The sequence below is a fragment of the Corvus kubaryi genome, unplaced genomic scaffold (assembly GCF_017639235.1).
Source record: "Corvus kubaryi isolate FWS band 111438036 unplaced genomic scaffold, C.kubaryi_AGA036_p1.0 133, whole genome shotgun sequence".
Lineage (NCBI taxonomy): Eukaryota > Metazoa > Chordata > Aves > Passeriformes > Corvidae > Corvus > Corvus kubaryi.
In genome coordinates, this window is record NW_024580667.1 from 21487003 (window position 1) to 21510794 (window position 23792).

Consider the following 23792-nt stretch of genomic DNA (forward strand, 5'->3'; position numbering starts at 1 on the left):
CCTTCACAGCGCCCGGCCCCGGCCGGGGAGCGGGGAGAACCCGCCGCGACAGCCGCGCCGCCTGCTCGGGACCGGCGGCAGAGCGGGGCCGCCGCGGCCGGGGCGCAGGAAGAGGCGGTGCCTGAGGGCGGGGCCGGGCCGGGCGCCACCACCTCCCGCCGGGCCAGCGCCGCCGCTCCGCTCGGACCGGTCCCGGCGCGTCCCTCGGAGCGGTGCTGTGGTGAGCCTGCGGTGCGGGGCTTGGGCTGGCCAGGCCCCCCTTGAAACAGCGCGTACCCAGCTTTGTGCTCCGGAATAACCCCAGCGCGGCTTCTTCTTAGAGAGGTTTTTAAGGGAGGTGTTTGTAGGAAATGTGTGACTAATTTACCAAAGTGGTCTCCATTGTGTCAAGTCAATTCGGTCAGTTTAGGAGTGAACCTATTTTTGCTTTGCCTTTCAAGTCAGAGAACGGCTGGCACTCTGTTAGCTTCTGAAAATAAAACATGTCGTGTTATTCCCAAACTGGACTTAATAAATCAGAGTCTCAGAAAACACGCACTCCCCTGACTCCCACGTACTTGTCTTACCTGACCTGGATATTTTCAAAAATTATACAGAGTGCTGCCGGCTACCATGGCCTTTAGCCAGCTGACTGTCAAGGTCTGCTTCCTCATTGTGGATTTTTTTTTTTTTTCTTTCTTACAGAGCATATCGAGGAAATGGAGCTTAACTGGCTGCAGTGCCTTGAACCACTTGAGAAACTAAGCTACTAAATTAGAGTAACAGTGTAATGGAACAGACATAAGGGTGCCAAAAGTATTTTTAAACGAGTACCTTGTTTCCAAAAGTGACTATGAGCAGGTACCAAGGAAACAAGTGAGAATTCCACAAACTTCCAACCACAAAGATGATCAGAGGAATGGAACAGCTATCCTATGAAGACAGCCTGAGAAAGTTGGGGTTGTTCAACCTGGAGAAGACTCCAGGGAGACCTTATAGCACCTTCCAGTTCCTAAACAGGACTTACAAAGAAAGGAGAGAGCAATTTTTTACATGTACAGATGGTGATAGGACAAGGGGGGAACAGTTTTGAACTAAGGGAGGAGAGATTTAGATAGATGTTAGGAAGAAATTCTTTACTCATAGGGTAGGGAGGTATTGGAACACGTTGCTAAGAGAAGCTGTGGATGCCTGATCTCTGGAAGTGTTCAGGTTGGATGGGGCTCTGAGCAACCTGGTCTAAGTGAAAGGTGTCCCTGCTCATGAAAGAGGGGTTGAAACTGGATCATCCTTAAGGTCCCTTCCAACCCAAGCCTTTCTATGATTCTGTGAATATTTTCCCAAATATTTTTCCAGCTTCCAACCAGATGACATCCTCCACTGAATGCCTTGGGATTTTTTTTGCCTCACCCCCCCAAGTTTTTGTACCCATCCTCAGTAGATTGCTGTACTATTAATTTCTCCATCCTCTGTGAACCCACATCAATCCCAGCCTTTGACAAGGTGTACTGCAGGTCTACTGCCATTTTTAGGAAGCACCCTCTTGGCATGTGTTGAAGTCAAGGCCTGTGAGCTCCAATTGTGGCCACCCTTGCTCTTGTATGAGGAGAGTGAACTGTCAGTGCCAGCACATTGTCTGTCCTGCTCCTCACTGTCTTCCACATGAGCCTTTAAACAGGCTGTTTGGAGTGGAGGCTTCTCAGGTTTCTCAGACCACTGTTACCTGCTGAAGCACCTTGCTGGCCTTTGGGAGGAAGGTAATACTGAACGATCACAGTGTTTCTTGACTGGATGCTGCAGGTCTGCCTGTGGTGAGCTGCCTCACAAAAGTCTTTGTATTGTTTCCTCGTCTATCTGCCAGGGATGATTTTAATAGATTTTTCTCATAAGTAACAAGATCATTTAAAACCACTGCTTTTATATAGTACTTGATGTCTGTCTACACCTTACTTCATTTTAGAGCATATCAGATATAAAGCCCTGCCAGTGGCACATGTTTCCTTTTTCTTTTAATAGGTACTTTCCATAAAATTTGTCATTTAACAATCTTAACTTTTTGATCAAGTAAGAAACCTGTTTTATGGGCTTGTTAATTTAAGACTACCTAGGATGAAATTGAAGACACCATCCAATAATCTTTGTAAATGTTTGCTTTATATGTTTCTCAGGAAGCTTCACAAGCCAATTATTTCAGCTTCCATAATGAGCTGGTTTTGACATCTTGCTGTTCAACACACATCTAGTTAAGAGTTGTCATTTACTCTGTTGTCTTTGTTCTGTATGGTTCCAAGCACTTTGACAGAGTTCAAATCAATACTAAGTAACAATGGATGTTTTTGAGCCTTAATTCCAGGTTTAGCTATCATGGATGGAACTGCCAACAGATCAGAAGAATGCAAGAGCTTTTTCTTTCCCATTGGTTTCAGAAGGCTTAATGTCTGTGCTAGCCAGACTTGCTTTTAGCATTTAGTCCAGAAACCTCTATGTCCTGCTTTAAAATGTTATTTTATGATGGTGGGAAAGGGCACAATTATTAAATGCCTGAAATAAACAGCTAACATCATTTGTTCTTGAGATTTAATGCAGTAGAATACATCCAGTGGAATGGTGGAAAGTGTTCTTCAAGCACTGAAGTACAAAAAGAATCTAATTTCAAATAAAAACAAAACTAATGCTGGTGGATTAGAACCATAAATTATTCATGTTAAAAATACCAGCATTCTCAGAATCAATCAGTCTGTGGCCGTAAGCACACCTCTACTTTATGTCACCTATCCTGGTACCCTTACTCCTGCTCTGAGACTTGTGTGGGACACGTGTGTGACACAACAGTCATCTACCAGAGAGGCACAATAGCAGCAAAGGACTTTATGCCATCAAGAGACCTTTGCTTCCATCTGGAGTAGAAGATGCCTTCAGAGGTTGCCAGCAGTTGGAGCCAGGGTACACATGATCAGTGCCAGGCCTGGGCCTGCTATACTCCTGTTACTTCTGTACTTGCTGAATACCCAGGAGGAAATGTGATCTGCAGAGTAGTACAGCTCTTAGTCACAATCCCACTGGGGCATGTCTGCCCGAGCTTCAGGTAAACTGCTGTTCCAAGGGGACACACATGTATTTAGTATTGTCAGGTCATGTTCTCATGTTTTTCTTAGGAGTCATTACAGCTAAAACTTCCTTTAAATTAAAAACTGAAACTCTAAAGTAAAGCAGTGGCTCCTGAACACCTCACAAGGGGTCTGTATGTTTTCTGTCCCTTTATCTGCATGTGTAAGAAGGCAGTGTTTCCCCTCCATCCTTGATCAAGAAGGAAAAATCTGTTAGAAGCACAGCTGTGTGTGCTGTCCACCAACAGCACTGGCAACATTTCTATGGTGGGCAGGGAGGATCTTTGGGGATTTTGGCTCACCTGGCTTCTCTATTTTCCAGTTTCCAGTCCCAGGAGCATAGGATTTGTCCCCAGAGGTAAGATCAGTGCACAAATCCCAGAGCATGTTTTGTATCATACATGAATAAAGCTAAAAAATAATTTTTCATTTCCTTTTATTATTAGGAAACACATGCTTTGTACTGTTTTACAGGTTTCCCCCTACTGCTAAAGGTGCTGTATTTTTCTTCTAAAAAATTCAACCACAACATGTTAGAATTGCTGACAGAGGAAAAAGGCTGCATTTGCTGTGTTATCAAGAGCATGTTTCCAGTATCTGTGGCCCTTCTCATCAAGTTCTAGTTCGGAAACCTGGCAAGGAAGCTGAACCTGAGAAAATACAGGGGGAAAGGTTATTAAGACAAGTTACAAACCAGAAGCAAAGATGAGCTAAATCCACTGCAGTGTTCTGAATTTCTGTTGGTGCTCTGTAGTAATCTGTAATTGCAGACACATTGTGATTTACCTTTTATAGTCCTTTTATTGGTGCTTATTGGTTTGTTTCAGAATCTTGTGTGACTTTTAAAAGGAGACTAAAAATTGCCTCAATCTTATTACAAATGCTTGGCTCAGAAATACTGTAAATGTTGAATGGACATTCCACCAAATATTCATAAAGGAAAGAGTATGTTTTATAAAAGAGAAATCATCTTGAGGAACCTATTTGAAAAGAGTAATTCTGGGGACAGGGAGTCTGCAAAAGAACTGCAAAAGAAATTTCACTGGTGGACATAAAGAACCATATAAACTTTCCTGCTCTTACCAAAAGCCTATTAGCTTTTAACACCACCTACTACTGTTCAGAAAACCTACCCACCAACTGCTCTGACAAACATTGCCTGTTTTTCAGCAGAAGTGTTTGGGTCCTGCACCACAGTTGACAGAAACAAGTCTGAGGGTTGGTGTGAATTCAGCCAGGGTTCACACTGGTGTCTTTGTCAGTGGTTTCCAACTGTTGAGGTGTATCTCTCTTGAATTCACTAAAGGAATGTGGAGCCCATGGAATATGTTGCCCTTGATCTGTGCTCATTCCATGCACAGTCTGGGACAACTCAGATGTACCTCTGCTTTGGCCTTCTACTGCAATGCACATTTACTTGTTCCAGTCAGAATCTTTTGCTCACCTTTTATGCCAGCGTAATGCTGCTTAAGCTCACTAGTGCTTTAGAAGCACACTGGTGCAGCAGGTGCAACAAAGAGATGGCAGTAGCCAGAAAACAAGTGTGAGAAGAGGCAGTGGGTGCAACTGCCTTGGGGCAAGCAGAGGAGGAGATGAGGTGTATCCAGTGAAATATCTGTTTCCTTAAATAGAACTTGACTGATAAATAAAAAGGAGACGTTTAGAATGGCAGGCCAATGTTAGTGGAAAGCTCACAAAGTTCTTGAGCCTTTACTACGAAGCAGGAAAAGGACAAACTCAACTAGATTTGTTCTCCATATTTTAGAATCCATTCATCCACCATCATTTGTTGACATGAACAGGTATTTCTGGCCTAAATATCTGTAAACATGATATACTATCCAGGGCACAGCCAGTGCATAGTGCATGAAAGGGTGAACCGTGACTTCTCTGCTGGTCTTCGTACTTGCAAACCTCAGCTCTGCTCATCTTGCATGTTAACTGTTTCTACTTTGTTTCAAAACCTTCGACTACAAGCAAAATGAACAGACTTGTAAAATTCTATTACCATCATCCACGTAAGCATGAATTTAGCCTCACAAAGAATAAATAGACAAACAAGCAAGGAAAAAACCCTCCAAGCATACGTAACTACAGAAGAGGGATTGAGCTATTAAATGGTGCAGAAACAGCAATTCATTAGCAGGAATAACTCATCTGATTTGTCCGTACTATAAAGTATAATGATAAACGATCAGAAGACACTATCTTTTCTAGTAAACAGAGATGCAGCCACAATGATTAAACAGTATTTCATGTAGCAATATTCAGCTAAGGCAGAGGAGGAGAAAGGAGGCAGACAGAATTCCTCATACCAGCTATGCAGTATCTGCATTTGTGGAATATTCAGAGGTTTGGGATTCTATGTTCCTCATATCAAGTATTCTGAACTTTGTGCTGATTAGCTGGAATAACCATAATGATGGGAACAACTGTAATTACTAAAGCATTTATATTATATGAAGTAGATAGTATTTTATATATACACACACAAAGTATGTATATTACACAGTAGTTGTGCAAGCTGTCGATCTGGTTATAAGTTCCCTTGATTCCAGCTGCTTGAGTTTAGATCTCTAGTAAGGCAACAGCTTCAAGAAACTTCTGAAAACCACAGAGATTTGGGGTTCTAAATAGGAAAGATTTCTTGTAAACAGAGCAAAGGGGCTTGGGAGCCAAAGGAGGAGAGATAGAGACTCCTGGGCTTCATTTTCTTCCTATTTCCTGTATTTGACTAGAGGATAAAAGTATCTTTCTTTGACATGTGACATTCACTTCTACTTGTGAATTCTTCTCCACGGTAAGAAATGGGCCCCTAATATGAAAAAAAACATCTGAAACTTCATTCAAAATCTCCCATCTCTCACCTACTGTAGTTCAGAGGCAAGAGGCCAAAATAAGAGGCAGAGAAGGAGGAAAAGGAGAGATGGGCAGCGGGCATCAGCTCCACACCTTCTAAAACTTTCCACCCTAGAGATGTACACATACACCTGATTTTATTGTTCCCTCCCCCCCACCCAGCTTCCTAAACCAATGGCTGACCTGCTGCTGAGCCTAGAGGGGTGTGCAGAGAATAGGTATTTCTGGGTACATGTATATAATTGATTACAGCACTATACAAAGCACTAAGCATCATCTTTGAGAGCTGTAAAAGGGGACCTTCACAGTGGATACCAAATGCATTCTCAAGTGAGCTCAGTCCCTCCCTGTCCCAGGGACTTCTGCAAAGTCCCATGATGGTTTTCTCTCTGTCACTCTTCTACTAATATATGAGAAGCTAACAGAGGAGGATCTAGTAGACAGCACTTTTAAGAGCAAATGATACCAAGCTCTCTAACCTCAGCACATCCAAACTATCAATACTTTTGAGTGGATTACTGAAACTTAGCAGGCTACAGGTGCACTTTGGAGCTTCCCTTCCTAATTTTTTTACCTATAAAGAGGAGGGACAAAAGTTCCTGTTTAGTAAATTAGCAGGTACTTTTACAAGTTCATTTCTTATTCATGTGTAATTACTTGTGTGTGTCTAGAATGATTACCTTTTCTTCCAAGAATGACTCTTTTTAGGACTCATCTATATTCTTTTCAGATGTCTTGCCTCTACTGAGTTAATTATTGGCTTGGATTCTTACACTACCCAGGGGACTGTTAACTACCTTTAATTGCTGACAGTGGCTCACCTTCTTGAAGGCAAGGGTGAAACAGGCTCTAACTACCAAGTTGGTGCCGACAATCTAGAATAGGTATTCCCAGGCTAGTGCTGCCATTAGACAACTCCCTCTCTATGCCACAGTAAAACAGAGCACACAGGTTCAGAAACACTGACTTGGAGCACTGCCTAGATGCCATGGTGCTTGTAAGTTAAAAACCTGAGATCTTGTGTGTGTGAGGTTTACTTCAGCAGCTCGTTTTTTTACAGCAACTCATGGAAACAGAAAATGAGAGGAAGAAAATAACGGGAGAACTTACACGGATCTTCAGAAAACAAGGACGTGCCCTCTGACATCTGCCCTAAACAGCAGGTTGGTATCAGTTCAAAATAGGTTTGGTCTATGATACCGTCTCCACTCCTCAGAAATTATTTGGGTGCACGTCTCCCACTGGAGGGTGGGAGGATACTGGAAGTATTGGTAAACAGCTGCCTGTTCTTCCCCGAAAACCCCAACTCTGGGCGTTCGCACACCAAGCTGATGGCAGCAGCGAAAACACTTCAGAGGGGCTGAGACGCGGAGGTCCCCAGCCAGGCCGCCGCTCCCTCCAGCGAGCAGAACGTCAGGGCCTCACCGAGCAGCGACTGCACCAGCGAGTCTGCGCGCTCAGAAGTGATGACTCAGTCTCCCCTAAATTAGGGGATTGCCAGTGACGTCTGCTAAAAAAACAAGAGGCAGAAAGCGCACGTTGTTTTGCTTCGCCAGAGTAGGGGTAGGTCCCTCCAGCCCCGCCTTCCCCGCTCCTCGATCCCGGCAGAGCCGGATGCCTGCGGGCTCCGGGACATGGCAGCGACTCTTATGACACAGAGGCAACGCTGACCGACAGACGGGTTCCTCCTCACGACCCCCAGGTCACTCTGGCGGGGAGAGCGCGGGCGGCACACGGCTGTAGCCGGGCGCCCCTTCTCCTCCTCCCCGGCAGTGAGCCCTCTCCGCCAGCAGCCATGCGGGGCGCGGGCGCTCCGGCGCCAGTCTCCTCTACAACGCAGCTCCCGGCGGCGTCCCCCGGTGACCCTTCCCTCACCACTGTGCGGAACAAGGGGGCCGCAACAAGCTCGCTCAGCCACCCTCCCTCCTTTCCTTTTCCTCCCCTCCCGCCTTCCAGCCAGCTCTACCTCACGCATGCGCAACCGCCCAGGGACCACTGGGAAACGTAGGCGCGCTGCGTCCGTAACGGCTCCATTTTCTCCCCGTCGCCGGAGGAATTGCACATGCGCAGGCCCGCCCCCTCCCTTCGGGCGTTACCGCCCCCTCTGCCGCGGCGCGCGGTATCCTGGGCAGCGGTATCACAGCGGTGATTGGCCGAGGGAGCCGCGGGGCGGGACGCAAGGGGCACGGTGATTGGCTGGGGCGGCTGTCAGGCGCCGCGGGGTGATGGATGCGGGTGCCCGCTGAGGAGGGAGGGACGGAACGCTCCCCGTTTCCCCTCGGCGTCCGGCGCCGCGCCGGGTACAGCCCTGCCCGTAGTGCGGGGTGGTGTCGCATGGTTCTCAGTGTTCCCCTCTCCCAGGAAAGCCCTCAGAGGCGCTCCATCCCGAGGCGAGCTGGCAGGAGGCGAGACTCCTCCAAAGTCCCGGTGCCCTACCGCAAAAACATCCACTTGCCCCCGCGATTCCCCTAGCCTCCACGCGGGCCGCGCGCCTCGCAGCCTCCGCACAACTTCACCGGAGCCTCCGCCTTCCCCGGGGCTTCCTTCTCCCCACGCCCACGCCGGCCCTGAGCCGCCCGCCCCCTGGCTTGGCCCGCATCCCTGCCGCCTTCCCTCCCTCCCCAAACGTGAGTAAGGGAGGCGGGACGATGGATATGCGGAGGTTCCGGGCGGGGGAAGGGATTGAGTGTGTGCGGTGAGTGTGTGAGAGTGTGTGTGTGTGTGTGTGTGTACACAGCGCTGGGAGGGAGCGCATGCGCCCTGCCTGGCGGGGCCGAATGTTTCCCAAGTGTTTGAAACTGGTATTTGGGTTTTCCACGTTGGATCTAGCGCGGCGTATGGGAGCGAGGAGGCTGCGTTGATATCGCCGGGGAGCGGCGGCGGCGGCGGCGGTGAGGAGGAGAGCGGGGAAGGGGGGAGCGGAGGAGAAGCGGAGCAGAGCGGCGCTGGCGCAGGCAGAGGGGCTGCCGCTGCCTCTGACAGACACTTTGCAGAGCACATTTTGTTTCCAGATTGTTTCGGAGGAGCTGGTTTAAGCCCCCCTCCTTTCTCCTCCTCCTCCTCCTCCTCCTCCCCCCTTCCCCTCCCCACACACACACACACACAAATCCCTCTGATTGTTCTTACCACCTCCTTCGTGAATTACCCACAACGACAGCCATTCAATCAGCTGCTGCTGGCTGTAGGGGACTAGCGGAGGGTGTGTGTGTATCTCTCTCTCCCTCTTTTTCATACAAGAGGAGTCAGATGTAGCTTCCCTCTGTTTTTTGGGGGGAGCTACCGAGAGAGGTGGGCAGGGAGTGAGACCTTCATCGGGGTTACTGTCTTTGAAGGGAGCAGCACTTGCTCTCACACAGAGAGGTGTGGGGAAGGATTTTTTTTCTTTGCCGGATGAAAATGTTGAGTCCTGCAAACGGAGACCAGCTTCACCTAGTGAACTATGTGGAGGATTATCTGGACTCCATCGAGTCTATGCCCTTCGATCTGCAGAGAAATGTCTCCTTGATGAGGGAAATTGACGCCAAATATCAAGGTAAGTGCTTTCTATATATGTGTGTGTCCGTGTGTGTGGTTTGGGGCTCAGGGGGGAAGGGTGTCTTTCCCTTTCTTTTCTTTAGAGGTGAGCCTCGGCTCCGTTTGCCCCTCTGCACCCCACAGGGATGGTAGTTTTATTTTTGGGAGGTAAAAGGAGGAAGAAAGCCGGGAGGAAAGATCCGAGGAGAGAGAGGGACTGATCTGCAGCGTTAGCTCTTGTCATGGGGCGGAACAAAAGGTCTCCGGCTTTTCTTATTAAGCAAGGACTCTGCTTTTCTGTGTAAATTGCTGGCCAAGAAGGCGGGGGCAGGGAAGTGGGGTGTGCGGTGCACAAAGGGGGGCCGTCCCTGGCTGTGGGGCTGAGGTGGAAGGGTTTGGGGGTACGGAAGAAAGTGCTGGGTGGATAGAGGGGGAGAGATTACAGCACAACATTTAGGAATGTACAGTATTCATTATGGCTGTAGTAGGGGAGAGAGGCAGCTAGTGAGGGAGGGAGGGAAGGAGGGAGGGAGAAGAGGAGAGGGGGGTTAGGCGAGAGTGGGGGGCAGGGTGTGCTTTCTTCGCTCCCTCCTCGGTGGGTTTCCTTTCACCCGGTGAAACAGCCCCGCTCCGCGGGGCGGGGGGGCCGAGGGGGCAGGACCGGCGTGTGCGCTGTGAGGGGGGGGGAACCACACGGTCGCGTTTACGGCTGGGCTGAAGCGCCCCCTCCCCTCCCCGCGCTCGGGGCACGCCGTCCCCGTCCCCACGGGCGGAGGGAAGGAAGGGGAGGCCGGTTTGCGGGACTCGGGGCAGCTTTGTCACTTGGTCGCTGGCGTCCGCTCGGGAAGGGAGGGGGAGGGGGGGCGCTTTATTCTGTGCCGCAGGTAGCGGTGACAGCCGGGGTGCCGACAGGGGGGGGACCCCCTCTTCCTGCCCGCGCCCCCGTGCATGTGGCTTTAGGGGCGGTGGGCAGCGAGCTCTGACTGCCGTTCCCTGAGCCGCTCCTCGGGCAGCCCGCCATGAGAGCCCGGCAGCTCCCGGGGGAAGGGTCCAGGGGAAACTTCCTCGGGAGCCCGCGGGGGGCTGGTCGGGGTGGGAGGGGAGAAAAGGACAGGGCGGACACCACGCCCCAACAAACCACATTCAGCGGGCACCTCCGCGCTGTGCGGGGAAGGGGCGTCCGTGCTCCTTTTATAGACACCGCTCGTTAGCATATCGCTGTTCGCCACGCCCACCGGGGGCGCTGATAGGGCGGGGGCGTCCCCACGGGCCGGCCGCTCCCCGCCTCCGCACGCGGATTGGCTCCCGGGCCGGGCCGTCCCGTCTCGCGCCCCCGCCCCCTCGTGACGTTTCGAGAAGCAACTTTTCCGTGGGGTTGATTTGAATATCTCGGTCGGCCCCGGCCGGCGCGCTCTGATTGGCCGGAGCCGCAGCAGGGGGCGGGGCAACCTTGGCCGTCCGGAGGGTGACTGACGTGTCCGGGAGGCGGTGCCGCTCCTTCCTCCGCCCCTCGCCCGTGAATGGCCGGAGGGGGCGGGCGCGAGCGCGCTCCCGCCCGCTGTGATTGGTCGCTGTTCCCTGTCAATCACTTGTTTGTTGCTCCAGGCGGGTCCGTTCGGCTCCGCTCGGGACGGCGGGGGCGGGGCCGCTCCGCCCCCCCCCCCCGGTCCCACGGCGGGTTCCGCGGGGACGCCCCGGTTTCCTGCCCGAGAACAATGGCGGCTCCGTCACCTCCGGGGCGGCCCCGAGCGCCGCAGAGGGGCGGGGAGGGGGCCGGGCTCTCGCCCGTGTCCCGCTCGCCGTCGTTCCGCGGTGTCTCAGCCCCCGTGAGGCTGCGGCGCTGCGCTGAGAGTAGAGCTCTGGCGGCATGGTTTCCCCTCGGCTGAGCGGCCTTTGTGATGCCGGGAGTGTGCGTTCGCAAGTCGCCCAGAATGCAGCTTTCCGCTCCCGCTGTTGCAGCAGGGCGCGGGAGCGCGGTTTCCTGGAATTCCCGTGAAGCCGGGCTCCCGAGGCGGACAGCCCCAGCCAGCCCCCCCGGGCCGCAGCACCGCCGCCCCGATGCTTCTCTCGGCCGCTGCACCGAGCGAGCAGCGCCCTCCCGACGCCCGTGCTGAGCATCCTTGGCTTTGCGGCAGCTCCCGCTCCGTGTCTCACATACCAAACGCGCCCGTGCCGGGCCGCGCTCTGCAGGATCCCAGCCTGCAGCCAGGGCTTCTCCCGCAGAACAGCGCCGGGCCGGGAGCTGCTGCCGGGCGGGAATGGCAGCGTGCAGTGCTAGAACCGAAGTTTTCCTAACGCCGAACTTCAGTCAGTAATTGTTTCGTGCTATTGAGACAGGCTGTTCTTCATGCAAGATGCCCACCCACCGGATTCAGATGGGTTAAACTGATGACATCACTCAAGTGCCAAAGCTTAAAGCATAAAACTTTTGCTTTTCAGCGGCTGAAAATAATTAACACAGCTTTTTCAGCCTTTCTGAATGTGGAATCTGCTTGTATGTTTGAAGGGTCTTTTGGTGGCATTTTGGGTTTGGCTTTCTTTTTGACATTTTTTTGTTGTTGTTTTGTTTTGGCTTTTTTTTGTAGGTAGAAAGAAACCACAACAGTTGCTTAAGATGGTTAATAACATATCAGAATACTGATTTGGTCACATAGGTTATATTGCAGTACCAGCTGAGAGGTCGTGCTTAACCAGCATGTGAAGGACAAGCTGCAGCTCTAAAAACTAAAGTAAAGCTTGTGTAATATTTCCATGTCTTCACTGGAAATGATATGTGTTTAGAAACTCTGCCCAGGCAAGACAAAACCTAAACCACAGGGTAACTCTTGGTTTGCATATGTGTCACATTCTCCTATTAATAAATAAATAAGTAAATGAATAAATGTAACTTTTAAAAAGTTTTGGTAATGCCAGTTGCACATATGAGAGATCCTGGTTTCTGTTAGATGAATTGAGGTCAGATTTTATATCTCAGCATATTTTGCTTCTCTAAGACAGAATGTTCTAACCTGTGAGAAACGGAAAATTCAGAGAAGAAAGGAGATGCAGGAAAAACATTCCGTGTGTTTTTGAGGAGTTAATATGGAATGCTGAGTGTCTTGTATGCTTTAGTTGATTTGTGTATCATGATGAAACTCAAAAACATCTATCATAAAATAGGTTTCCAGAGCCATTCTTGAAACTCTAGACTTTGTGCATTGTTGTTTCTTATAAACTGTTAGAACAATCCTTGAGGTGCAGTTCAGGATCTAACATATTTTCAGTGCCAGCATTTTAAAGTAGAAGCTCTAGCTGCACCCATTGGCGCCTATTATCTTTAATGTTGTCTTTCAACTTTATCTCCTGTTCTGCAGTAAATATTTAATGAAGGTAATATTTCTGTGTTTTAGAAAGTAGCAACATGTATTTTACGGAAAGTATAGGTAGGAAATAATCTAAACATCCTGGATATTGTAATCCTAGTTCTGCAATCCAGAGATTTACATGGCCTCATATTTTCAGCAGAAAAGCTCGGTATTGGATGAAATAGCTTTGGGTCCAGACCATATATTTGGTGCTTCTGCATCTCTTGTCAAGTAACCCAGCAACGTGCTTCTACACTGGTTTGTGCTTTCTTTCTGTCTCATTGTCTTTTTCCCAGTCTGTCATTCACTAAAAATGTTAATGTTGTTACACAGAAAATGATAATTAATTTCCCTTCTAATTTTGCAGTTAATTTTGGAACTTTTGATAGTATGTGTATTTCTTTAGTTAGTTCTTTTTTATTACTGAAAAGCTTAAAGGGAAGGATTATCAACATATGTAAAAATATATTTAGTAATTTTTTTCTTCTAAATCAGCATTTGCATTCCATTCCTGTGGGACCAACTAGAACAGAAGTAATCCAGTGGAGTCATGAGCTGCTTGTCAGATACAAGCTTCAGGGAATCTGTCTTTGATCAGCGTTGCGTGTTACAAGAAGTTTTTGCTGTGTGGAAGGAAAAATGGGAGGTTTTGTTTTGCCATTCTCCCTGTCAAAAATATTTATAGTTTTTATTTCTTCTTTGCAGAGATTCTGAAGGACCTGGATGATTACTATGAAAAATTTAAACGAGAGACAGATGCTGTGCAGAAGAGAAGAATGTTGCACTGCATACAGAGAGCCTTGATTCGAAGTCAGGAACTGGGGGACGAGAAGATCCAAATCGTCAGTCAGATGGTGGAGCTCGTTGAGAACAGAACAAGGCAAGTGGACAGCCACGTGGAACTGTTTGAGACTTGTCAAGAGACTAATGACACCACTGGAAACAGCGGGAAAGCCAGCCAGGATAAGTCGAAGAATGAGACAATCGCACAGGCTGAAAAGCCCAACAACAAGAGGTCGAGGAGGCAAAGGAATAATGAGAATCGAGAAAATGCCTCAAATAATCATGACCATGATGACATCACATCAGGAACACCAAAGGAGAAGAAAGCAAAAACATCCAAGAAGAAGAAACGATCCAAGGCTAAAGCGGAGCGGGAAGCTTCTCCGCCTGACCTTCCTATTGACCCTAATGAGCCAACATACTGCTTGTGCAACCAAGTCTCCTACGGAGAAATGATAGGATGTGATAATGATGAGTGCCCCATTGAATGGTTTCACTTTTCTTGTGTGGGACTCAACCATAAACCAAAGGGCAAATGGTACTGCCCCAAATGTAGAGGAGAAAACGAGAAAACTATGGACAAGGCATTGGAGAAATCTAAAAAAGAAAGGGCATACAATAGGTAGTTTGTAGACTTTTCGTAATGAAGGAAAAACCCACCAAACCAGTGTATTTATTGTCAGTGTCGCCTTTGTTGAGGTGAAAGGGTTGTAAAATGTATATTTTTAAAGGAGGTTTAAAACTGAACCATTCCTGTTACAGGGATGGCAATAAGCAATTTTGGTTTTCATTTGGTAAGCTGTAACAAGAATGTGGTCTGTGGACCAATGTATTCCAAAAGTAAAATTATAAGAATATTCCGGTGTTACTTAAAAGATAAATTAATAATCTTCTTTATTTTCTTTTTTTTTCCTTTTTTTTCTTTTTTTTTTTTTTAGTGCTAGTAGCACTCTACCCATTAAAATTTTGACAAATATCTCTGAAATGTAATTTTATTTTCTTTAATAAAAAATGTTATTTACCTTTTGAGCAAAATGGTTAAATAGTTTAACCACCTGGCTGTATCTGAATAAAGCTGCAATACATTGCAAATGTAACTTCTTTTGGTGATATGCAAGAGCAAACAAAAGGAGAGTAAAATTTGGTTCCTGCTACAAAGTGTCAGTGTAACAGTTCAATAGCAAATGTTTAAATAGGCTTAGAGGATTATTTTTTAAAACAAAAAGTTAATGGTTAAATTTTAAACAACAAATATTTTATATGCTGGCCAGGTACCACAAAGGCCATTTTAAAATGATTGAATATGTTTTATATTTAACCAGGAAGTGGTTTAGCAATGAGACATAACATAAATGAAGCTTTATACTGTCACAGATAGTGGTGTAGCAATCTTTAATTTGTTTAAGTTGTATAAATGTACATTTTAAGTGGAGTTGCACTTACTGTATTATACTTGGAAATGCAGCCAAATGCCATTGTGTAATCAATGTGCATTTCTTGCTGTATGTATGAAAATTGTACAGATGTGATATTAAGAAATAAATGAAATGACTTTGCCAGTTTGCTTCTTTAGCAATCTTGTTTAATGGTCATTCATATAGCTCAAAAAAATTAGAAGAAATTTGTCTTTAACCTCAGCAGCTCCAGCAAGCTGCTGCTGGGATGCCTGAAACTGTTGCAGTGGTAACCAAATTACAGTTCTGATGATGAATCTTCATAGAGCGTATGGCCAGCAAGGTCAGAGGAGAGCCAAAATAGCATTTAACTTTTCATTCAAATTCTCTCATTTTGTGCTTGCAGTTGCTTCCAGACCCATACATCTGAAAATCAGTAGTACAGAGCTGGTCTTGTTCAATTCTTTTCATGCTTTTTCACTATGGATATAAGTGACTCCATGTTTGTTACCAGGATCTTTTGGGTTTCTGCATTTTCAAAGTATTACTGCAGCTGTTCCAGGCCAGGCCTTTTTATTCTTCGTGGTCACCCCATACAAAAACACTTGCTGTGACCCAGGTGCTATGCCAGATATCCAGTCCTCTGTCCCTTGGATGGATAGTGAAGCTTGGTCAGGCTGTTTCTTTCACCAGTGTGGCTGGAGGGGCCGCCATTCTGGCTGAGCAGATTTCACCTCCCCGTCACCCTGCTGGCCTTTATCCAGGTGAGAAGGGAACAGGACCAGCAGTAGGAAGGCCATGGAAGTGCAGGTTGTTAAATCCAGTGGGTCAGGCAACAATCTTGCATAAAAACATGGGAGCCTGGGGTTGGTACTTTTTAGAACACAGCCTTCTCTCTGTATATTGGTGTTGTTTTGTTTCCTGAACAGTGAAATCATACCACTGAAATGATGCTTTACCCCCCATATATTCCAGAAGATCCTTCCGTTGGAAGTAGGGGTTTGGATCTAGCCAAACATGAGACAGCTGAAGGGGCTCAGTGTTTTCTAAAGAGGTACTGACAGACGCTAAAATGCGCTGCATCATCTTGCATGGATATTCCCTGCCAGACAGACATGCTCACAGTGGCAAGTAGAAGTCCTGTTTTACTTCTAAATAGGTGCACTAAGTGTGCACATCTGCATTTGTGTTTCCAGTCCCTACAGACTGTCATGTTACACTGTGCCCGGTTTTCTACTCTCTTACCCTTCCTTCTTTTCTCTAAAGCCTTCTGGTTTTCCATTCTCCCTACACACTTACTGGTCTTTCCCACTCCTCCCTCCCTCCACCTGCTGTTGTTGTGGCTAATGCTGATGTTTCTGGTCTTTTCTGCTTCAGCTGTTCTGTCATCCTCCCACCAGCCTGTGCTGAGAACATCAATACAAAGCAGCAGGACTGTACTAGCAAAACCCCAGTGAAACTTTGTATAGGAACTAGTGCAGACATGGTTTCAAACCAAGCCTTTTCCACAAAATGTCTGCATTGATTCTGCAGGATATTTTGAATATGAAAAGCCAGAAGGAAACAACAAAAGTGCAAAAGAGGATGGTAAGAATGTTCAGCTAAAGATGGATCATACCTATACTGCCATTAAATATTTCCAGCTACTGCAGGCTGGCTCCCGTATGTGGTCTCCCGTATTTCAGTCTGTTGCTGATGACAGCTGCTGTTCTGTAAAGCAGCTTGGAGTTACGTCCATTTCCACATTTTTTTCCCAGGCTTGTGTTACCTCCCCAACTCACCCTGTTACAGGCTGCAACAGTGTTCTGCTCCTTGGCCCTGAGGGCTGAGTGGACTGGCACGGGACAGTTTGACAGGTCTGGTTTCAGTCGATGGGCACGATTAGTTGGATGCAAGGGACTCTGCAGTGGCACTAAGCTCTTTGTCGATGGAAGTGGAGCCATCTCGTGTTATACTGACACACTGCCAAGTGCTGCGGACTGTGCAAACTTTGTCCTGCCTTTGGTACTTTGTCTAAAATGCTGCCTTAGTGATTCAGAGTGAATTTAATGGCCACAAGAAACTTCCATCTTTTGAGCCAATTTTTGTTATTTCTGAGTGACAGATCAGCTGCTTTGCAAGCTTCCTTATATTGGCCAGCAGAGTGATTTGGGGAGATCATCTGCAGGTTTGAGAAAATATGTGACTCTCTTGGTGACCCTTTCCCGCTGGAGCTGCCAACAAAAAGTTTGAGTGAGGCTCTTCTAGGAGCTGAGCTAAGGCTTCATCTCCATTTCCCACAGGTTAGTGAGCAGCTCTCAGGTGTTGTAGCAGTAATGCAAAGTATAAAAATCATCAGGTGTTTGCTGAGGAGGAAGTCACAGCAGCAGGAGTCACAAACCTGTTAAACTTCTCACTGAAATCATCGTTCAGGCAGCTGTAACTGCTGCTCCTCTGTGTGGTAGGTGTAGCAGGTATGTCTGTGTTGTGTTGCTGAACCCTTGAGCTGATGGTAAAGTCCTTCCAGCTACTGAAAAGCTCCAGTTCAACACTCAAGGGAGCTGACAGCAGACCTTGCCCCTGAGTCGTCCCTGTCCTTGGCAGCAGATTTGTTGTGCAGTGGGGCAGCTGGCAGTGCAGAGCTGGTGCCAGAGGCATGAGCTGGGAAGTAAAAGGCATCAGTCAGGGAGCCCTTTGGGTGCTATGTCAGTTCCAATTGCAAAATGTTCCCAACAAGTTGGAGAGAGAGCGAGAGAACCACTGCAAGCCTGAACCAGCAGAGCAGAGCATCAGTTTCAACGATTGTACCATCTGAAACCATCCCAATTAAGCAGAACTTCTGTCTCCACTGAACAGCAGCAACCTTTGCCATGCATATCATTAGGTTTAAATAGGTTTCTTACTAATTAAGCACAGTTGCTGATAAACTGTATCCTAATTTCTTGGAGTGTGCAGAAAAAATACAATCAAATTGAACTGTTCCACTGCTTTAATTTTTCATAGGGTATTTTTAGTTAATCTTTTAAATTGTAATAATAATGAAAGAGATAAAAATACTGTAAACTGTTTCACAGAATATAATTTTAAAATTCTGTAAGAGAAATGCTTCAAATCAATATCTTTGTAGTGAAGTCTGTTGTTTTAGTTAGATTTATCATCATTCTCATGGCCTATTTGTTATATGTACCTAAAAGCCCCCCACCCTTGTGCAGGAATAGCTCAAAAGAGCTAATAATTTCTGCATATGAAAAGTAGTGCAAGCAAAAGTAGTGTGAGTATCAAAAGAGTAATGTGAGTACTGTAATGTCAAAAAATAATCAAGCTAATAATGGTCCGTGCAGTTTCCTACCTTCCCAGCTGTTACTGAAATCCCAAATATAAAAAACAGGAGGAATGATACAGTAAGGAAGAGCAGCAAAGCAAATGTAGTATGCATAGGAAGTGCTGTAAACAGTAGTAAGGTTTTCTCCTGAGTTTAGGATTACATTTCCAAGATTACTTTTCCCAGTAGGCATTTATTTTTGTTGGTAGTCAAAAAAATTGAAGGAATCTCTGTCCTGTCTCAGAGCAGAAAAAGCTGCATTAGTGGCCAGGACAGTTGTGTGGGGGCTGGTGGTGCTCCCCAGTTGCAGGCAGGATTTGCAGGTTAAATTATTCCTTCAGTTCACTTTATAAACAGCTTGCCAATGGTGGAAGGAGAAGAAAGGTGGGTGATAACAAACTTTTAAAAACAGGTAACAGTATTTAAATTTCTCTTACTTGAGAATTGTGGGTTAATTTTGTGGCTTAAGATCCTGCATTGGGTCTGGCTGAGATGGAGCTCAGCCCTCACAGTGCTGTGCTTTTCATTGGGAGCTAGAAAGGAGCTGATAACACTCCAGTGTTCTGGCTGCTGCTGAGCAGAGCTGGCACAGCCTCAGTGCTGTCTCTCCAACATTCTGCCCCCACATCAGTAGGCTGGGAGTGGGCAAGATCTTGGGAGGGGACACAATTAGGCCAGCTGACCCAAACTGACCAAAGGGATATTCCATACCATATGACGTCTGCTTGGATATAAAAGCTAGGAAAAGGAGGAGGAAGTGGGGGACATTCGTTATTTGCAACATTTGCCTTCCAGAGCAGCTGCTACGTGTCCTGAAGCCCTGCTTCCTGGGAAGTGGCCGAACATCTCTTGCTGATGGGAAGTAGAGAATAAAATCTTTGGGCTTTTTTCCTCTGCTTGTGCATGCACAACCCTTCGCTTTTGCTTTGCTGACCTGCCTTATCGCAACCTACGAGCTGTTTTTCCCCCTTATTTTTCTCTCCCCTGACCAGCTGAGAAGGGGAAGTGATAGAGTGGCTTGGTGGGCACCTGGCATCCAGCCTGGGTCAACCCACCACAGTCCTTTTTACTGCCTGATGTGGGGTGAGAAAACAGCACCTATTGATATACATCACATGCTATGGTAATATTAGTTATCCAGTAGCAAGCTCCTGTGTGGAGCACAGTTTGTCAGCTGCACTGCTTATCTCTTTATTTTGCTGAGTTTGGGAACATGTTAATACAAACAACGGCTCTGTGCTTTTCCCTGGCATTGATGGCCTTGCTGTGCTGGGGGAGCTATCCTGTGGAGACAATGAGGGAATACATCTCTCTCTTCCTACCCGGAACTGATGCAGGTGCTTTCATTATGCAGGCTCCCGTGGTCCTTGTTCATCCTTACATGATCTGTTTAATTAGTACTGTAAGCATATCATGGGGTTTGTGGAATCTGATGTCTTGCTGGTGTATGAGAAAACAAATTTTGAGTGAGGTGATATCAAAATGTTCCCTGAAGAGGTCAGTTCCTGGGTGGCACGGTGCATGGAAGGATTTGGGCAGGTTCCTAGGGCAGTTATCACCTCCCGTTGCCTGGGACTTTACACCTGAGCAGGTGGTCAACCCTGACAAACTGACCCATCAGCTGATAGAGGGGTGCCTTGCCCAACCCAGTGAAAACCAGCAGCTTCTCGCCCTGTGCTGGGGCCTGGCCTGTGCCTACCGAGCCGTAGTTCAGTACTCTCAGAGGACTGTGACTGAGGCAGGGACACAAACTGTGTTCGAGGACATGATGGTTGAGATAGGGACCCAGACCACAACAATTACTGTAACTGTGCCTGTAATGGAAAAGAAAAAGTGGACAAGGATAATTACAAGTCCCTATCATCAATTAGAAAGGGAGGAAGAAGAGGAAGAAAAAAAAGAAGAGGAAGAAGAAAAAGAAAAAGAAGAAAAGGAAGAAGAAAAAAAAGAAGAGGAAGAAGAAAAAGAAGAAAAGGAAGAAGAAAAAGAAAAAGAAGATAAAGAAAAAGAAGAAAAGGAAGAAGAAAAAGGAGAAGAATCATCAGGAAAGGAAGGGTCTGATCAAGAAACCAGTCCTTCAACAAATAAATCAAAGAAAGGAGTGAAAGAATTCAAACAAGAAACAGAAATTATCCGGTCTCTGACATCATCAGAACTTCAAGACTTGCAGAAAAATTACAGTCGCCAGCCAGATGAGCGGATTTCAGCCTGGCTGCTTCGATGCTGGGATTATGGGGCTGATGGTCACCTACTGGTAGGTAGGGAAGCCCAACTGCTGGGATCCCTTGCTAGAGATCGGGGAATTGAAAGAGGAATTGGAAAAGAGACAGCAATTTGCAGTCTCTGGAGAAGACTCCTCTCAGGTGTGAAGGCAAGACATCCATTTAAGGAAGATCTTGTGAACTCCCCAGGAAAGTGGACCACTGCAGATGAAGGTATCCAGTACCTGAGAGAATTAGCAGTGCTGGAAATCATCTATAGTGATCTAAAAAATGATAACATCTCTAAAGATCCAGAGGATGTCCCTTGCACAATGGCCATGTGGAGGAAGGTAATTCAAAGTGCCCCTGCATCATATTCTAACAGCTTGGCAGCAATGTATTACCCAGAAATGGATACACCAACTGTAGAGAGAGTGTCTTTCTGGCTCCAAAACTTAGAAGAAACTCTTTGTACCTCCTCATCCCTACAGGCCAGCACCTCAGCTGTCAAGGGTAGTCCAAGAAATCAGTCTTCTCCTGCCCTCATCAGAGGGAAAGAGATCCCCAGACACATGACACGTGGTGCACTCTGGTTCTTTCTGTGTGATCAGGGGGAGGACATGAGGAAGTGGGATGGTGAACCTACCTTTAAGCTGGAAGCCCGTGCCCGTGAACTGAGAGAGAAGAGGGCTGTTACGAAGGGGCCACCCAAGAAAGTTGTGAGTTTACTTTCTGCAGATACAAGACAGCAATCAGCAACCTCCCAGACACAGAAGAACTGACATTACCTCTCTTGATCCTGGTGAGAAGACTTCTGGTCTGGCACTGCGAGGGTCAGACAGTGAATGCTCTAACCAGGAACAGGAATAGAGGGTCCCTCCCTTCTGCCAGGAGGAGGAAAGGGATGACTGAGTATATTGGATTTGATAGCCTGGCACATCAGACCCACAGAAGTATATAAGGCTTTGGTAGATACTGGTGCATAGTGTATGCTGGTGCCATTGGGGTTCAGAACCCATTTGGATCTCTGGAGTGATAGAGAATGCCAAGAATTGTCTGTTTTGGAGGCTGAAGGGAGCTTAAAAGGGGACAAGTGGGAAAAGTGCCCCATTGTGACTAGCCCAGAGGCTCCTTGTATCCTTGGAATTCACTGCCTCAGGAGAGGGTACTTCAAGGACCTAAAGGGGTACCAATGGCTTTTTGGTGTAGCTACAGTGAATACAGAGAAGATCAAACCGTTGTCCACCCCGCCTGGCCTCTTAGAACATCCCTTCCTCGTGGGATTGCTGCAAGGTGAAGAACAGCAGGTGCCAGTTGCTAAGACAGTGCACCAGCAGCAGTATCGCACCAACTGAGATTCCCTGGCTCCCATCCATGAGCTGATTCATCAACTGGAGAGCCAAGGAGCCAGCAGCAAGCCTCGATCACCTTTTAACAGTCCCATATGGCAGTGCAAAAGTCTGATGGAGAATGGAGGTTAGCATAGGCTATTGTGGCCTAAATGAAGTCAAAGCACCCCTGAGTGCTGCTGAATCAGACATGTTAGAACTCCAGCTGTGGAGAGTGTCAAATAAACCTGGAATTGACTGCCCCAGGGGGTGGAAACACAATCCTATTATCTGTCATGGGTATATCACATTCCCTATCACCCACAAGCCTCTGTAAAGATTGAGAAGTATAATGGACTGCTGAAGACTATGTTGAGAGTGTTGGGCAACGGGGCATGGAAGCACTGGGATGCAAATTTAGCAGAAGCCACTTGGCTGGTTGACACTAGGGGATCTGCTAACCGCCCTGGTCCTGCCCAAGCTAAACCCATACACACTGTGGGAGGAGATAAGGTCCCTGTACTACACACAGGGAAGTGGCTGGGGAAGTCAGGGTGGATTTCTCCTCCCATGGGAAAAGGCAAACCCATTCATGGGATTGTCTTTGCCCAAGGACCTGGGTGTACTTGGTGGGTGATGCGGGAGGATGGGGAGAGCTGGTGTCTGCCTCAGGGAGATTTGACCTTGGGGGAAAAATAATCTGTGGTGTGAGTTGTATGTTGCAGTAGGTAAAGCAGCAGGAGTGACATGAACTGGTGAAGAGTGAATTTTGCGGGGAGCGAGTGCGACAACAACCCAAGCCAGGCTGATGTTGGTGCCCAGTGATCAAGTGTGCTGCTTCTCCTGTCCTGAGCACCCATCCTGAGGGAGAGGAATCCAAGTCATGGACTGTTTCTGAACATCTGGAGGGGCAGAGGAAGCCCGTGGAATGGGAAAATGATATGTACCTGTGAAAGGACTGGGGATAATAGTTAATGAAAATGTATGAAGTTGTATGTTGGGTATAAAGATGGTTTAAGGTTGTGGTTTAAGGTGTAAGTGTTGGTAAAAAGGGATTTCAGTAATGAGAAGTAAATACAGTGGAATAGTTAGAAGATTAAATTTTGTGGGATCTGAGTATGACACAAATGGTATGGGATAAGGGGTGGAGATTGTATTCAGTCTGGCTGAGATGGAGTTCATTTTCCCCATTGCATTGGGAGCTAGAAAGGAGCTGATAACACTCCAGTGTTCTGGCTGCTGCTGAGCAGAGCTGGCACAGCCTCAGTGCTGTCTCTCCAACATTCTGTCCCCCACATCAGTAGGCTGGGAGTGGGCAAGATCTTGGGAGGGGACACAATTAGGCCAGCTGACCCAAACTGACCAAAGGGATATTCCATACCATATGATGCCTACTCAGATATGAAAACTAAGAAAAGGAGGAGGAAGCGGGGGGCATTCGTTATTTACAACGTTTGCCTTCCAGAACAACCTGTACATATGAAGAAGCCCTGCTTCCTGGGAAGTGGCCGAACATCGCTTGCTGATGGGAAGTAGAGAATAAAATCTTTGGGGTTTTTGCATTTGCTTGTATGCACACCGCCTTTTATTTGGCTTTAGTAAACTGCCTTGTCTCAACCTATGAATGGTTTTCCATCTTATTTTCTCTCCCCTGTTCAGCTGAGAAGGGGGTGTGTGATAGAGTGGCTTGGTGGGCACACCTGGCATCCAGCCTGGGTCAATCCCCTACACACCCTTGAGAAGGACTGCTGGCTTTGCTGTCCTCTCCAATACCTTGATAGTTCAGGGTAACCATTTTAAAGAACTTGCATACTATACATGTAGTCACAGTAGATGACTCCTACAGATACTGCAGTAACAAAGAGTGTAAAATTAATCCCACCCAGATGGATGGACACTTTGCAGAAACCAAAATTCTTTTCAGTTGTCAGGGTGAAAATCTAACCTCCATCCAAATTTTAGGAAACCAGTGATGTAGGGAGC

At 47.2% G+C, this 23792-nt stretch overlaps 2 protein-coding genes and 1 long non-coding RNA gene across 4 annotated transcripts in view; 2 read left to right on the forward strand and 1 right to left on the reverse strand.

Moving 5' to 3' along the window:
• CARS2 (cysteinyl-tRNA synthetase 2, mitochondrial) overlaps positions 1-8014 on the reverse strand; it is a 44641-nt gene extending 36627 nt beyond the window's left edge. For both annotated transcript variants that reach the window (XR_006017787.1, XR_006017786.1), the window contains exons 1-2: positions 7912-8014; positions 7056-7455 (exon numbers count right to left, since the gene is read on the reverse strand). The gene's annotated coding sequence lies outside the window, so the exon portion shown is untranslated. The remainder of the gene's footprint in view (positions 1-7055; positions 7456-7911) is intronic.
• On the forward strand, positions 3296-3876 carry LOC121669545. Its single transcript, XR_006017796.1, has 2 exons — positions 3296-3444; positions 3561-3876. It is a non-coding gene; the product is annotated as an uncharacterized LOC121669545 (long non-coding RNA).
• A 226-nt stretch (positions 8015-8240) lies between the features above and the next one.
• Positions 8241-15141, forward strand: ING1 (inhibitor of growth family member 1). Its single transcript, XM_042038599.1, has 2 exons — positions 8241-9477; positions 13508-15141. The coding sequence occupies exons 1-2, from the start codon at positions 9336-9338 to the stop codon at positions 14209-14211; spliced, it is 846 nt and encodes a 281-aa protein (XP_041894533.1). The 5' UTR covers positions 8241-9335; the 3' UTR covers positions 14212-15141.
• The last annotated feature ends 8651 nt before the right edge of the window (positions 15142-23792 follow it).